Source organism: Nerophis lumbriciformis, linkage group LG17 (assembly GCF_033978685.3).
Source record: "Nerophis lumbriciformis linkage group LG17, RoL_Nlum_v2.1, whole genome shotgun sequence".
Classification (NCBI taxonomy): domain Eukaryota; kingdom Metazoa; phylum Chordata; class Actinopteri; order Syngnathiformes; family Syngnathidae; genus Nerophis; species Nerophis lumbriciformis.
In genome coordinates, this window is record NC_084564.2 from 39,417,521 (window position 1) to 39,433,429 (window position 15,909).

At 41.3% G+C, this 15,909-nt stretch overlaps 1 protein-coding gene across 3 annotated transcripts in view; it reads right to left on the bottom strand.

The window, feature by feature from the left end:
• Positions 1-15,909, bottom strand: part of igsf9ba (immunoglobulin superfamily, member 9Ba) — a 337,710-nt gene that overhangs the window by 52,196 nt on the left and 269,605 nt on the right. For all 3 annotated transcript variants that reach the window (XM_061973182.1, XM_061973181.2, XM_061973180.2), the window contains exons 14-17: positions 13,438-13,664; positions 554-638; positions 304-465; positions 183-228 (exon numbers count right to left, since the gene is read on the bottom strand). In XM_061973182.1, coding sequence (XP_061829166.1) covers positions 183-228; positions 304-465; positions 554-638; positions 13,438-13,664 — 520 coding nt within the window. The remainder of the gene's footprint in view (positions 1-182; positions 229-303; positions 466-553; positions 639-13,437; positions 13,665-15,909) is intronic.

A 15,909-nucleotide genomic window follows, 5' to 3' on the forward strand; every position in this document is an offset into this window, starting at 1 on the left:
GGATTTTGCCACGTATTCTACTTTCTGAAATGTTGGCGACAGCATTCTTTAGCAATCAGACTCAATTTTCAGAGTAGGTCTGAATAATCCAGATAAGCTTCTCATTGTTTTCAGATATAATAAAAGTGGTGCAGGAGAAGATGCATGACAGCAGCGCGGGCTCCGGCTGTGGCGCTACTTACGGTGATTCCACGCTTTTTCTGAAGTGCGTCACCGACAATGGAGGATCTGAGAGAACAAACGGCACGTGTTTTATTTTTTTTCCCCAGTCAGGTACGAGAGGGGTGCGGTGGGGGGACCAACCCGGTTTACGCTTGAGTTTGCGCCGGTGCTGCTTGTTGACGAAGCAAGCCGCCAGGGTGCTGAACAGCACCGCCGCTGCCAGGAAACAGATAGTCGCCACGACGCCCGCCACCACGGGCCGCGCCAGCCCCTCGTCAGCCACCTCCGCGGGGGGGAAGGGATCTGACGGGGAAAAATATAAACATTATAAAATGGAAACAGAGAGTCTCTAATTAATGGCAATTATCCGATATAAAAGTGCGATACTGACCTGTGCTGGACACTCCCACTACATTGCTGCTCTCACTGATCAGGTCATCCATGACGGCCATCACTCGGAACTCGTACCATGATTCCTGGTGTTAGGGAGACCAAACAAACAAACAAACCTTGCATCGTCACACTTACACAACGTATTTTTCCGTTTTTAATCATAGGCGATGGCTGTTTACGACCCCACTCCCTTAGAAACAGCTGTTGCCATGTAATCAGGGAAAGTCCGAATAAAAGAGGAGGCGTACAATCTTTCGTCATAGCGTGGTGGGAAAATGTGCAAGAGTACAGCCCAGACGTTTCTCCTCAATTGAGCCAAATTTAATTGAGCTAGGTCACTGTATAACCGCATTTTTCAGACTATAAAGCGCACTTAAAAAATCCTTTCATTTTCTCAAAAATCAACAGTGCACATTATAACCCTGTACGCCTAATGTACGGAATCGTTCTGGTTGTGCTTGCCGACCTCGAAGCAATTTTATTTGGTACACGGTGTAATGATAAGTGTGACCAGTAGATGGCAGCCACACATAAGAGATATGTGTAGGCTGCAATATGACGCCAGTAAACAACACCAAAAATGTAAATGTTCCATTGAAAATAAGGAACATTAACACTGTATTTTTCGGACTATAAGGCGCACTTAAAAAATCCTTCCATTTTCTCAAAAATCAACAGTGCGCATTATAACCCGGTGCGCCTAATGTACGGAATAATTCTGGTTGTGCTTGCCGACCTCGAAGCAATTTTATTTGGTACATGGTGTAATGATAAGTGTGACCAGTAGATGGCAGCCACACATAAGAGATATGTGTAGACTGCAATATGACGCCAGTAAACACCAAAAATGTAAATGTTCCATTGAAAATAAAGAACATTAACACCGTATTTTTCGGACTATAAGGCACACTTAAAAAATCCTTTCATTTTCTCAAATATCAACAGTGCGCATTATAACCCGGTGCGCCTAATGTACGGAATAATCCTGGTTGTGCTTGCCGACCTCGAAGCAATTTTATTTGGTACATGGTGTAATGATAAGTGTGACCAGTAGATGGCAGCCACACATAAGGGATACGTGTAGACTGCAATATGACGCCAGTAAACAACACCAAAAAATGTAAATGTTCCATTGAAAATAAGGAACATTAACACTGTATTTTTCGGACTATAAGGCGCACTTCAAAAATCCTTTCATTTTCTCAAAAATCAACAGTGCGCATTATAACCCGGTGCGCCTAATATACGGAATAATTCTGGTTGTGCTTGCCGACCTCGAAGCAATTTTATTTGGTACACGGTGTAATGATAAGTGTGACCAGTAGATGGCAGCCACACATAAGAGATATGTGTAGACTGCAATATAACGCCAGTAAACAACACCAAAAATGTAAATGTTCCATTGAAAATAGGGAACATTAACACTGTATTTTTCGGACTATAAGGCGCACTTAAAAAATCCTTTCATTTTCTCAAAAATCAACAGTGCGCATTATAACCCTGTGTGCCTAATGTACGGAATAATTCTGGTTGTGCTTGCCGACCTCGAAAATGTTTTATTTGGTACATGGTGTAATGATAAGTGTGACCAGTAGATGGCAGCCACACATAAGGGATACGTGTAGACTGCAATATGACGCCAGTAAACAACACCAAAAAATGTAAATGTTCCATTGAAAATAAAGAACATTAACACTGTATTTTTCGGACTGTAAGGCGCACTTAAAAAATCCTTTCATTTTCTCAAAAATCAACAGTGCGCATTATAACCCGGTGCGCCTAATGTACGGAATAATTCTGGTTGTGCTTGCCGACCTCGAAGCAATTTTATTTGGTACATGGTGTAATGATAAGTGTGACCAGTAGATGGCAGCCACACATAATAGATACGTGTAGACTGCAATATGACGCCAGTAAACAACACCAAAAAATGTAAATGTTCCATTGAAAATAAAGAACATTAACACTGTATTTTTCGGACTATAAGGCGCACTTAAAAAATCCTTTCATTTTCTCAAATATCAACAGTGCGCATTATAACCCGGTGCGCCTAATGTACGGAATAATTCTGGTTGTGCTTGCCGACCTCGAAAATGTTTTATTTGGTACATGGTGTAATGATAAGTGTGACCAGTAGATGGCAGCCACACATAAGAGATATGTGTAGACTGCAATATGACGGCAGTAAACAACACCAAAAAATGTAAATGTTCCATTGAAAATAAAGAACATTAACACCGTATTTTTCGGACTATAAGGCGCACTTAAAAAATCCTTTCATTTTCTCAAAAATCAACAGTGCGCCTTATAACCCGGTGCGCCTAATGTACGGAATAATTCTGGTTGTGCTTGCCGACCTCGAAGCAATTTTATTTGGTACATGGTGTAATGATAAGTGTGACCAGTAGATGGCAGCCACACATAAGGGATACGTGTAGACTGCAATATGACGCCAGTAAACAACACCAAAAAATGTAAATGTTCCATTGAAAATAAAGAACATTAACACTGTATTTTTCGGTCTATAAGGCGCACTTAAAAAATCCTTTCATTTTCTCAAATATCAACAGTGCGCATTATAACCCGGTGCGCCTAATGTACGGAATCGTTCTGGTTGTGCTTGCCGACCTCGAAGCAATTTTATTTGGTACACGGTGTAATGATAAGTGTGACCAGTAGATGGCAGCCACACATAAGAGATACGTGTAGACTGCAATATGACGCCAGTAAACAACACCAAAAAATGTAAATGTTCCATTGAAAATAAAGAACATTAACACTGTATTTTTCGGACTATAAGGCGCACTTAAAATCCTTTCATTTTCTCAAAAATCAACAGTGCGCATTATAACTCTGTGCGCCTAATGTACGGAATAATCCTGGTTGTGCTTGCCGACCTCGAAGCAATTTTATTTGGTACATGGTGTAATGATAAGTGTGACCAGTAGAAGGCAGCCACACATAAGAGATACGTGTAGACTGCAATATGACGGCAATAAACAACACCAAAAAATGTAAATGTTCCATTGAAAATAAAGAACATTAACACTGTATTTTTCGGACTATAAGGCGCACTTAAAAAATCCTTTCATTTTCCCAAAAATCAACAGTGCGCCTTATAACCCGGTGCGCCTAATGTACGGAATCGTTCTGGTTGTGCTTGCCGACCTCGAAGCAATTTTATTTGGTACACGGTGTAATGATAAGTGTGACCAGTAGATGGCAGCCACACATAATAGATACGTGTAGACTGCAATATGACGCCAGTAAACAACACCAAAAAATTTAAATGTTCCATTGAAAATAAAGAACATTAACACTGTATTTTTCGGACTATAAGGCGCACTTAAAATCCTTTAATTTTCTCAAAAATCAACAGTGCGCATTATAACTATGTGCGCCTAATGTACGGAATAATCCTGGTTGTGCTTGCCGACCTCGAAGCAATTTTATTTGGTACATGGTGTAATGATAAGTGTGACCAGTAGAAGGCAGCCACACATAAGAGTTACGTGTAGACTGCAATATGACGGCAGTAAACAACACCAAAAAATTTAAATGGTCCATTGAAAATAAGGAACATTAACACTGTATTTTTCGGACTATAAGGCGCACTTAAAAAATCCTTTCATTTTCTCAAAAATCAAAAGTGCGCATTATAACCCGGTGCGCCTAATGTACGGAATAATCCTGGTTGTGCTTGCCGACCTCGAAGCAATTTTATTTGGTACATGGTGTAATGATAAGTGTGACCAGTAGATGGCAGCCACACATAAGAGATATGTGTAGACTGCAATATGACGCCAGTAAACAACACCAAAAATGTAAATGTTCCATTGAAAATAAGGAACATTAACACTGTATTTTTCGGACTATAAGGCGCACTTAAAATCCTTTCATTTTCTCAAAAATCAACAGTGCGCATTATAACTCTGTGCGCCTAATGTACGGAATAATCCTGGTTGTGCTTGCCGACCTCGAAGCAATTTTATTTGGTACATGGTGTAATGATAAGTGTGACCAGTAGAAGGCAGCCACACATAAGAGATACGTGTAGACTGCAATATGACGGCAATAAACAACACCAAAAAATGTAAATGTTCCATTGAAAATAAAGAACATTAACACTGTATTTTTCGGACTATAAGGCGCACTTAAAAAATCCTTTCATTTTCCCAAAAATCAACAGTGCGCCTTATAACCCGGTGCGCCTAATGTACGGAATCGTTCTGGTTGTGCTTGCCGACCTCGAAGCAATTTTATTTGGTACACGGTGTAATGATAAGTGTGACCAGTAGATGGCAGCCACACATAATAGATACGTGTAGACTGCAATATGACGCCAGTAAACAACACCAAAAAATTTAAATGTTCCATTGAAAATAAAGAACATTAACACTGTATTTTTCGGACTGTAAGGCGCACTTAAAAAATCCTTTCATTTTCTCAAAAATCAACAGTGCGCATTATAACCCGGTGCGCCTAATGTACGGAATAATTCTGGTTGTGCTTGCCGACCTCGAAGCAATTTTATTTGGTACATGGTGTAATGATAAGTGTGACCAGTAGAAGGCAGCCACACATAAGAGTTACGTGTAGACTGCAATATGACGGCAGTAAACAACACCAAAAAATTTAAATGTTCCATTGAAAATAAAGAACATTAACACTGTATTTTTCGGACTGTAAGGCGCACTTAAAATCCTTTCATTTTCCCAAAAATCAACAGTGCGCCTAATGTACGGAATCGTTCTGGTTGTGCTTGCCGACCTCGAAGCAAATTTATTTGGTACACGGTGTAATGATAAGTGTGACCAGTAGATGGCAGCCACACATAAGGGATACGTGTAGACTGCAATATGACGCCAGTAAACAACACCAAAAAAATGTAAATGTTCCATTGAAAATAAAGAACATTAACACTGTATTTTTCGGACTATAAGGCGCACTTAAAAAATCCTTTCATTTTCTCAAATATCAACAGTGCGCATTATAACCCGGTGCGCCTAATGTACGGAATAATTCTGGTTGTGCTTGCCGACCTCGAAGCAATTTTATTTGGTACATGGTGTAATGATAAGTGTGACCAGTAGATGGCAGCCACACATAATAGATACGTGTAGACTGCAATATGACGCCAGTAAACAACACCAAAAAATGTAAATGTTCCATTGAAAATAAAGAACATTAACACTGTATTTTTCGGACTATAAGGCGCACTTAAAATCCTTTCATTTTCCCAAAAATCAACAGTGCGCATTATAACCCTGTGCGCCTAATGTACGGAATCGTTCTGGTTGTGCTTGCCGACCTCGAAGCAATTTTATTTGGTACACGGTGTAATGATAAGTGTGACCAGTAGATGGCAGCCACACATAATAGATACGTGTAGACTGCAATATGACGCCAGTAAACAACACCAAAAAATGTAAATGTTCCATTGAAAATAAAGAACATTAACACTGTATTTTTCGGACTATAAGGCGCACTTAAAATCCTTTCATTTTCCCAAAAATCAACAGTGCGCATTATAACCCTGTGCGCCTAATGTACGGAATAATTCTGGTTGTGCTTGCCGACCTCGAAGCAATTTTATTTGGTACACGGTGTAATGATAAGTGTGACCAGTAGATGGCAGCCACACATAAGAGATATGTGTAGACTGCAATATGACGCCAGTAAACACCAAAAATGTAAATGTTCCATTGAAAATAAAGAACATTAACACTGTATTTTTCTGACTATAAGGCGCACTTAAAATCCTTTCATTTTCTCAAAAATCAACAGTGCGCATTATAACCCGGTGCGCCTAATGTACGGAATAATCCTGGTTGTGCTTGCCGACCTCGAAGCAATTTTATTTGGTACATGGTGTAATGATAAGTGTGACCAGTAGAAGGCAGCCACACATAAGAGTTACGTGTAGACTGCAATATGACGCCAGTAAACACCAAAAATGTAAATGTTCCATTGAAAATAAGGAACATTAACACTGTATTTTTCGGTCTATAAGGCGCACTTAAAATCCTTTCATTTTCTCAAAAATTGACAGCGCGCCTTATAACCCGGTGCGCCTAATGTACGGAATACTTCTGGTTGTGCTTGCCGACCTCGAAGCAATTTTATTTGGTACATGGTGTAATGATAAGTGTGACCAATAGATGGCAGCCACACATAACAGATATGTGTAGACTGCATTATATGACGCCAGTAAATGTTAGAATAATCATGTATATATATATTATCACACAACTTTAGTATGCTTAAAGTCCGTTGCTATAGTTAATAGCTATTGTGTTCAAGCTGTACTTTTTCTATCTGTGCAAGGACAAAACTTCTTGTCTGAGGGGTGGCCTCAGCCGCAGATGTTATCTTTGTTTTAGCCCGCTAACAGCCAAGGACTTCAAGGACCTCAACGAAGATATGACGACAGCACGCAGACGAAGCAGAGACAAAGCGAAATCACAAGGCCCAGCACGTTCCGTCACGTATTGTGCGTACTGGAGCTGCTTTGCATGATATGTGTGACCACTCCTTTTAGAGTGATGTTGACTGGGGAACTCCTGAATAAATAGAGGGACGCGGGAGCTGTACCTTAGAGCGTACGGCGAGACTGTGACTAAGTGTGCTAAATTGAACTCTGTCTCTGCATGATTCCTTGCTTCTTGTCTGTTTAATAGATGTCATCAGTGTTTGAACCTGACAGTAAACAACACCAAAAATGTAAACGTTCCATTGAAAATATAGAACATTACACACGGGGACGGCGTGGCGATGTTGGCAGAGTGGCCGTGCCAGCAACCTGAGGGTTCCTGGTTCAATCCCCACCTTCTACCAACCTCGTCACGTCCGTTGTGTCCTTGAGCAAGACACTTCACCCTTGCTCCTGATGGGTCATGGTTAGCGCCTTGCATGGCAGCTCCCGCCATCAGTGTGTGTGAACGTGTGTGTGAATGGGTGAATGTGGAAATAGTGTCAAAGCAGTTTGAGTACTTTGAAGGTAGAAAAGCGCTATACAGGTATAACCCTGTGGAGGGGGGCGTGGTCTGCAGGCCTGCCGCGTAGCGGGGTGTGGAAGGACCGGCCTTGCAGCGCAGCTGGCAGGTGATTGACCCACTCGACATCCATTGCTTTCGGTCTCCCCTAGAGGGGGGGGGGGTTTACCCACATATGCGGTCCTCTCCAAGGTTTCTCATAGTCATTCACATCGACGTCCCACTGGGGTGAGTTTTTCCTTGCCCTTATGTGGGCTTTGTACCGAGGATGTCGTTGTGGCTTGTGCAGCCCTTTGAGACACTTGTGATTTAGGGCTATATAAATAAACATTGATTGATTGATTGATTGATTGGATTACCCAGCTGGGGCTGATCATCTGATCACCTGCCATGCAGCTGGGGCCAAGACACGGTTGTTGGAGTTGGAGCGAGAGAGAGAGACACACGAGAGAGCAAAGCAGAGACAAGTCCGAACTATAAACTGCTGAAAAGCAAACCATACGGGTGTATGGAAATAAAAGACTTGATCCAACCTGAATACCGGGCTCTCGTGCCAGTGTGTGGCGGTCAGGAGAACCCACTAGAGGGCAACCTCTACAAACCCATTTACGGCACTCAAAAATCTGTCAAAATGTTTTAGTACGACTTTGAAGCCGCACCGCTTGATGGATTGTCGGCCCATTACGGCTACGGTAGTCAGAGATACAAGTATTACTATGGTGTGTGTATAAGGACCGCAAAATGGCCCCCAATAGCAGACATATTATCTGGCGTTTTGTTTCGCAATATTATGCAAAACCATAATTTTTTAGCTTCTGGTACCTGCTGATGTGTATTTGGGATCTGCATAAGTCCTGAAAATTAGCACTGCCATAGTCGATAAGCTTCTTCTTTTCCTCTATCTTCTTGTTATGGGACATTCATCCTCCACTGTTGCCATTTCTAATATAAAGTAGTGTAAAGTTCTAAGTTCTATAGAAGCGCTAAAAACTACCGGTGTAGTGAGTTTGCATTATTCACCCAAGGAACTTTAGTTATTAGAGAGTTCCGGTCGGAGGGTTTTTCACGGGACACATTTCGGGCGTTGTTGTTGTTACACTAGTGAGCCATGGATGAGGAGATGCTGCTCTGTTATAGATTGAAGTAAAGTCTGAATGTCATTAAAACAGTTAACGCCATCCTTTGACACTTCTTCCACTCCCGTCCTTGCACGCTACACCGCTACAACAAAGATGACGGGGAGAAGACGCTGTCGAAGGTGAGCCCCGTAAATAAGACCGCTCACAAAACGGCGCATCCTGAAGCGACTGTCAGAAAGCGGCTTGAAGATGATGTGTAAAACATCATCTATGCAATATTTTGACCAAAGAACCACCATCACATGTTATGTAGACTAGGGATGTCCCGATCCAGGTTTTTGCACTTCCGATCCGATTACAGATATTGTTTTTGCACTTCCGATCCGATACCGATACTGACCGATACCGATACTGATCGATACTGGCCTATCCGAGCATGTATTAAAGTTTAAAGTTATTTAGCCTACTTAGTTGTCAGAATCATGTTGAAAAGGGTTTTAGTACTCTTGATAACAACTAGCCAGCTGAATTAGGGGAGTTTGAATAATACACAATGGTTGGTAACAAGAAACTGACCTGTTTATTCAAGGATAAACACAAAATAGACAAAATTATACATGACAAACAGAAATGGCATCATTGAACTAGGGCTGGGCGATATGGCCTTTTTTTAATATTGCGATATTTTAAGGCCATATTGCGATACACGATATATATCTGGATATTTTGCCTTAGCCTTGAATGAACACTTGATGCATATAATCACAGCAGTATGATGATTCTATGTGTTTTGATTGATTGATTGAGACTTTTATTAGTAGGTTGCACAGTGAAGTACATATTCCGTACAATTGACCACTAAATGGTAACACCCCAATAGGTTTTTACACTTGTTTAAGTCGGGGTCCACTTAAATTGATTCATGATACAGATATATACTATCAGATATATACTATCATCATAATATAGTCATCACACAAGATAATCACATTGAATTATTGACATTATTTATAATCCAGGGTGTGGAGGGTAAGTGTCAAAAAGACAGCCAAAAGAGTTTGATATGAGAATAAATCTAAAGTTAAAATATAGGGTAGAAATGCACCCATTTGCAGGAAATGTAGTCTTGATTTTCAAAATTTTCTTTAAAGGCTTGCATGTCTACATTAAAACATTCTTTTTCCTTTATGCATTAATATATGCTACTTTTAAACTTACATGCAGAGAAGGAAATCACAACTAAAAAAAATCACTATTTTTTTCATACGGTGTTGATCTGGAAATGTTTGCCTCGGCATTTTGATGGTGTGGACGTGTGGCACCGAATGGAGATAAGCGTCTCGACAGACGTCACAATATTTGAACAATGATGACGAAAACTGTTTTCTCTGTCGTGTCCGTGTGTCGAAAATTGTTATGCGCTTATTTTTTTATTTGATGTTGTGCGTGGCATAGATTTGCCGTGCGCAGAGGACGCTTGAGCAGTGCGTAATTGCGCAGGCGCGCACCTTAGAGGGAGCGTTGGTCACACGGCTGCCCTAGCATCACAGCTAACGTTAGCCATGCTGCTACCTCTCTGCTGGGAGAGGGCGTATACGTATGTGACGTATGACGTGACAGTATGTGACGTATGACGTGACAGTATGTGACGTATGACGTGACAGTATGTGACGTGTGTCGTGACAGTATGTGACGTGTGTAAGAAGGTGCGCTTCTTGCTGTCTGTGAGAGGGAGACACAGAAAAGAGTGAGAAGAGCCTGTCGAAAGCAACTGCGTGAGAATCCACAGACCTGTGGATGTGTTGAAGGTGTGCTGGAAAATGTGGAACGGAAATTAGGGAGCAGCAGAAAAGTGGAATGTATTATTTCAATCGGTGCGTTGGAAAACACGGACCGGAGTTTTTTTTTTTTAAACTGGATCTGGATCGGCATTTTCCCATGCCTTGCCGATACGCATTTTTTGGCAAATATCGGCGGCCGATTCGATCCAAATATCGGATCGGGACATCCCTAATGTAGACCAGTGTTTTTCAACTACTGTGCCGCGGCACACTAGTGCGAGGTGAGATATTGTCTGGTGTTCCATGGGAAATTATGCAACTTCACCTAATTTATCCCAAAAATATTTTTTGCAAAATAATAATTATAATCTGCCAATAATGTGCCGTTGCTTAGTGTCTGTGCTGTGTAGAACTCAGCAGGGTAACCATTAGGGCTGCAACAACTAATCGATTAAATCGATTAAAATCGATTATAAAAATAGTTGGCGATTAATTTAGTCATCGATTCGTTGGATCTATGCTATGCGCATGCGCAGAGGCTTTTTTATTTATTTATTTATTTTTATAAACCTTTATTTATAAACTGCAACATGTACAAACAGCTGAGAAACAATAATCAAAATAAGTGTGGTGCCAGTATGCTGTTTTATTTTTCAAAAAAATACTGGAAAGGATAGAAACGTAGTTTGTCTCTTTTATCCGATTATTAATCGATGAATCGAAGTTATAATCGACATATTAATCGATTATAAAATTAATCGTTAGTTGCAGCCCTAGTAACCATGTAATACTCCGTGTCAGTAGGTGGCAGCAAGTGGTTCAGTGTTTCCCACAGGACAGGCATCTATTTGTGGTGGTGTGGTCGGGGGGTGGTGGTGGCGGCGGTGGCGGCGGCGGCAGCGGCGATGACCAAGAAGAATGCGGAGTTGGAATATAATTACAACATTTTATGTACATATTTATATACAGATTTGAACAATTAGTGATTCACTGAAATATATTTATTAATTGTGGTTCTTACAAAAAATATATCTTATAAAATATAAAAGCTAAAATGTCTGTTAAAGCTCTGCCCCTTTAATTAGTGCATACTAAATAATTTAACTTTCTGTGGCAGAGGTGTCCTGCCACAGTCAGTCAACCTCCTCCTCCTTCTCCTGCTGCTGAACAGGTCGCACCTGTGGTCCGGACTGTAGGCCTACCTCCTCTCCAAGTCGAGCCCTTTTCGGCCGTTGAAAATATTTTTCTATACTCATCTGTGTGAAGGAGTGAACATCCAACATTAGAATTTATTACTAACGAGCAGAACCGCTCTATGTACAGTGCCGTCTAACCTTAAGCGGCAGCAGCTCAACACATGCAGGGTTCAACGTTAAGGTTTTTTTCTACTTGCCCGACTTCTCAAATCTACTTGCCCCAATATTTTTACTTGTCCTGCCTAGGTTTTTTTCTGGCTCTGTAGTGCTCATGGCTTATATCTTACTAAAATCCTTCCCGTTGACTATTTACAACACTACACAGTATTTATTATTATTATTATCTATAATTACATTTAAATGGCATTGCATACATGTAAAATTAAATGCTATTTCACATTATTTGACCAGTAGCAGTTACACTCATCTGAACAGGTCAGCCACCTGTTTAAAGCCCGATCACAGTTGAAATCTTGAAATGAAGGGCCTTTAATGGCCAAAACATTAACCTGGACAACATTTTAACAGCTGGTTGGCTCAGATTTTATTCTTTTCATTGCATTCACATGCTGCAGTGGACAGTGGACAATTTAGCTTCAGTCCATGTGTGTTTATTGACAACAGGGTTATAACCTGGACACGTTAGCTCGTCGGTAGGGTAACACGTGACTGTTATTACGTGCGTCTGCCCCGGCCCACGAGTCAAACAGCGGCGGTGTTAATGAAGCAGCGGATTAACGTTAAATATATGACGAACCGCGAGCGATGCAGCTATAACATATCTACCTAGAACCTATATTACCCTCGTATTTTGATCCCGTTTCGTCCGTCCGTCCGTCCCTTTTCTTCTTCTTCTTCTTCTTCTGGCCCACCAGGTGAATTAAGTGCTATTGGTGGAGTTACCGCCACCTACTGCACCGGAGTTGTAACTACAAGCAACATTCACAGACAGTCCAATTGCTCTTATGAGCGGTCGAGCGAGTCAAAAGCCGAAAAATCCATTTGTGGCGGACGTAATTCTTTCGTGGCGGGCCGCCACAAATAAATGAATGTGTGGGAAACACTGTAGTTCATTGCTTTGTAAAAGTCGGAATGTGTCGGGTGAGACGAGGATGGTTTGTCGTGATCCCAATATGCAGACCACAGCGGGGGGCGGCGTGCAGGTAAAAAGGTATGTGATGCTTAAACCCAAAATGAACGAAAGGGAAAGGAAAAGGAAACGGCTTTGCAAAACGAGAGTCAAACTGAACTGGCTACAAAGTAAACAGAGACAGAATGCTGGACGACAGCAAAAACTTACGGCGTCCACTAAAGTACATCCGTACGTAAAACGACAATCAACAATGTCCTCACAAAGAAGGGTAGCAACAACGTAAATAGCCTTGCTTGCTAACACAAAGCAGGTGCGGGGAATAGCGTTCAAGGAAGACATGAAACTGCTACAGGAAAATACGGACAAAACAGGAAGGGCCACCAAAATAAGAGCGCAAGACAGGAACTAAAGCACTACACACAGGAAAACACCAACAAACTCAAAATAAGGCAGGACGACCTGGTGGAGTTACATTTTTTAACGTTTTCCGCTGGTGGTGCGACTCCGTATTTTTTTTATGACAAAAATGTGCCTTGCCTCAAAAAAGGTTGAAAAACACTGACGTAGACCACAAGGAAGTCTTTTACATTTAGAAAAAAAGTCATCATCTGACCCCTTTAATGCGCCTTATAATCCGGTGCGCCTTTTGTATGAAAATAGACCTGACTAGGCACGCTCATCGGCGGTGCGCCTTATAATCCGGTGCGCCCTATGGTCCGGAAAATATTGTTTCCCTACCTGAACGAGGTCTCTGGCGATGAGCTCGGTCTCAGTGGACGGGATCAAGTCGTCGAGGGTTTCCCATCGCTCCCCGAGGCGGAACTCGATGATGTAGCGGTTGATGGGGGAAGAGTGGTTGGCTGGGGGGAGCCAGGTGAGGAGGACACCGTGCTGCGTGCGATTGGCGGTGAGGCACCGAGGTGGAGTAAGAAGCACCAGTGGTTCTGGGGTGCCCAGGGGGGAGCCTGGGGGAGGGAAGGTCGGATGCAATGCAGAGTGAAAAAAACACAAATAAATGCCGTGTGATGTGTAAAATTGCATTTTGTCAAAAATACATGAAGAGAGTTAGTCAGCTACCATTATATTTATTATATTTATGATCGAAAAATGCCCTCTAAGTACAAACCCCGTTTCCATATGAGTTGGGAAATAGTGTTAGATGTAAATATAAACGGAATACAATGATTTGCAAATCATTTTCAACCCATATTCAGATGAATATGCTACAAAGACAACATATTTGATGTTCAAACTCATAAACTTTATTATTTTTTTTGCAAATAATAATTAACTTAGAATTTCATGGCTGCAACACGTGCCAAAGTAGTTGGGAAAGGGCATGTTCACCACTGTGTTACATGGCCTTTCCTTTTAACAACACTCAGTAAACGTTTGGGAACTGAGGAGACACATTTTTGAAGCTTCTCAGGTGGAATTCTTTCCCATTCTTGCTTGATGTACAGCTTAAGTTGTTCAACAGTCCGGGGGTCTCCGTTGTGCTATTTTAGGCTTCATAATGCACCACACATTTTCAATGGGAGACAGGTCTGGACTGCAGGCGGGCCAGTCTAGTACCCGCACTCTTTTACTATGAAGCCACGTTGATGTAACACGTGGCTTGGCAGTGTCTTGCTGAAATAAGCAGGGGCGTCCATGGTAACGTTGCTTGGATGGCAACATATGTTGCTCCAAAACCTGTATGTACCTTTCAGCATTAATGGTGCCTTCACAGATGTGTAAGTTACCCATGTCTTGGGCACTAATACACCCCCATACCATCACACATGCTGGCTTTTACACTTTGCGCCTATAACAATCCGGATGGTTCTTTTCCTCTTTGGCCTGGAGGACACGACGTCCACAGTTTCCAAAAACAATTTGAAATGTGGACTCGTCAGACCACAGAACACTTTTCCACTTTGTATCAGTCCATCTTAGATGAGCTCAGGCCCAGCGAAGCCGACGGCGTTTCTGGGTGTTGTTGATAAACGGTTTTCGCCTTGCATAGGAGAGTTTTAACTTGCACTTACAGATGTAGCGACCAACTGTAGTTACTGACAGTGGGTTTCTGAAGTGTTCCTGAGCCCATATGGTGATATCCTTTACACACTGATGTCGCTTGTTGATGCAGTACAGCCTGAGGGATCGAAGGTCACGGGCTTAGCTGCTTACGTGCAGTGATTTCTCCAGATTCTCTGAACCCTTTGATGATATTACGGACCGTAGATGGTGAAATCCCTAAATTCCTTGCAAAAGCTGGTTGAGAAAGGTTTTTCTTAAACTGTTCAACAATTTGCTCACGCATTTGTTGACAAAGTGGTGACCCTCGCCCCATCCTTGTTTGTGAATGACTGAGCATTTCATGGAATCTACTTTTATACCCAATCATGGCACCCACCTGTTCCCAATTAGCCTGTTCCAAATAAGTGTTTGATGAGCATTCCTCAACAAATTCTAAAGTTAATGATTATTTGCAAAAAAGAAATGTTCATGAGTTTGAACATCAAATATGTTGTCTTTGTAGCATATTCAACTGAATATGGGTTGAAAAGGATTTGCAAATCATTGTATTCCGTTTATATTTACATCTAACACAATTTCCCAACTCATATGGAAACGGGGTTTGTAGTATCAACTCACAGTACCGTATACTGTACTTTAGATCTGTAAGATAACATAACATGATTTGTTTACAAAGTGATGAGCATAATGCACAAAACAAGGTCACTACTATTGGGAATGAGCTCAATAATTGCCACTATTCAATTAATTAGACTTTAATTCACATGACACCTCACATGCTTAATACCATTTCCATCCGCCCATTCACTAGGGTCGCGGGTTTAATACAATTTGATTAAAATATTACAAAACCCAAAAGCAGTGAAGTTGTCACGTTGTGTAAATGGTAAATAAAAAAAGAATACAATGATTTGCAAATCAACTTATATTCAATTGAATAGACTGCAAAGACAACATATTTAACGTTCCAACTGGAAAGCTTTGTTATTTTTTGCAAATATTTTGCAAATATTAGCTAATTTGGAATTTCATGCCTGCAACATGTTTCAAAAAAGCTGGCACAAGTGCCAAAAAAGACTGATAAAGTTGAGGAATGCTCATCAAACACTTATTTGGAACATCCCACAGGTGAACAGGCTAATTGGGAACAGGTGGGTGCCATGATTGGGTATAAAAGCAGCTTCCATG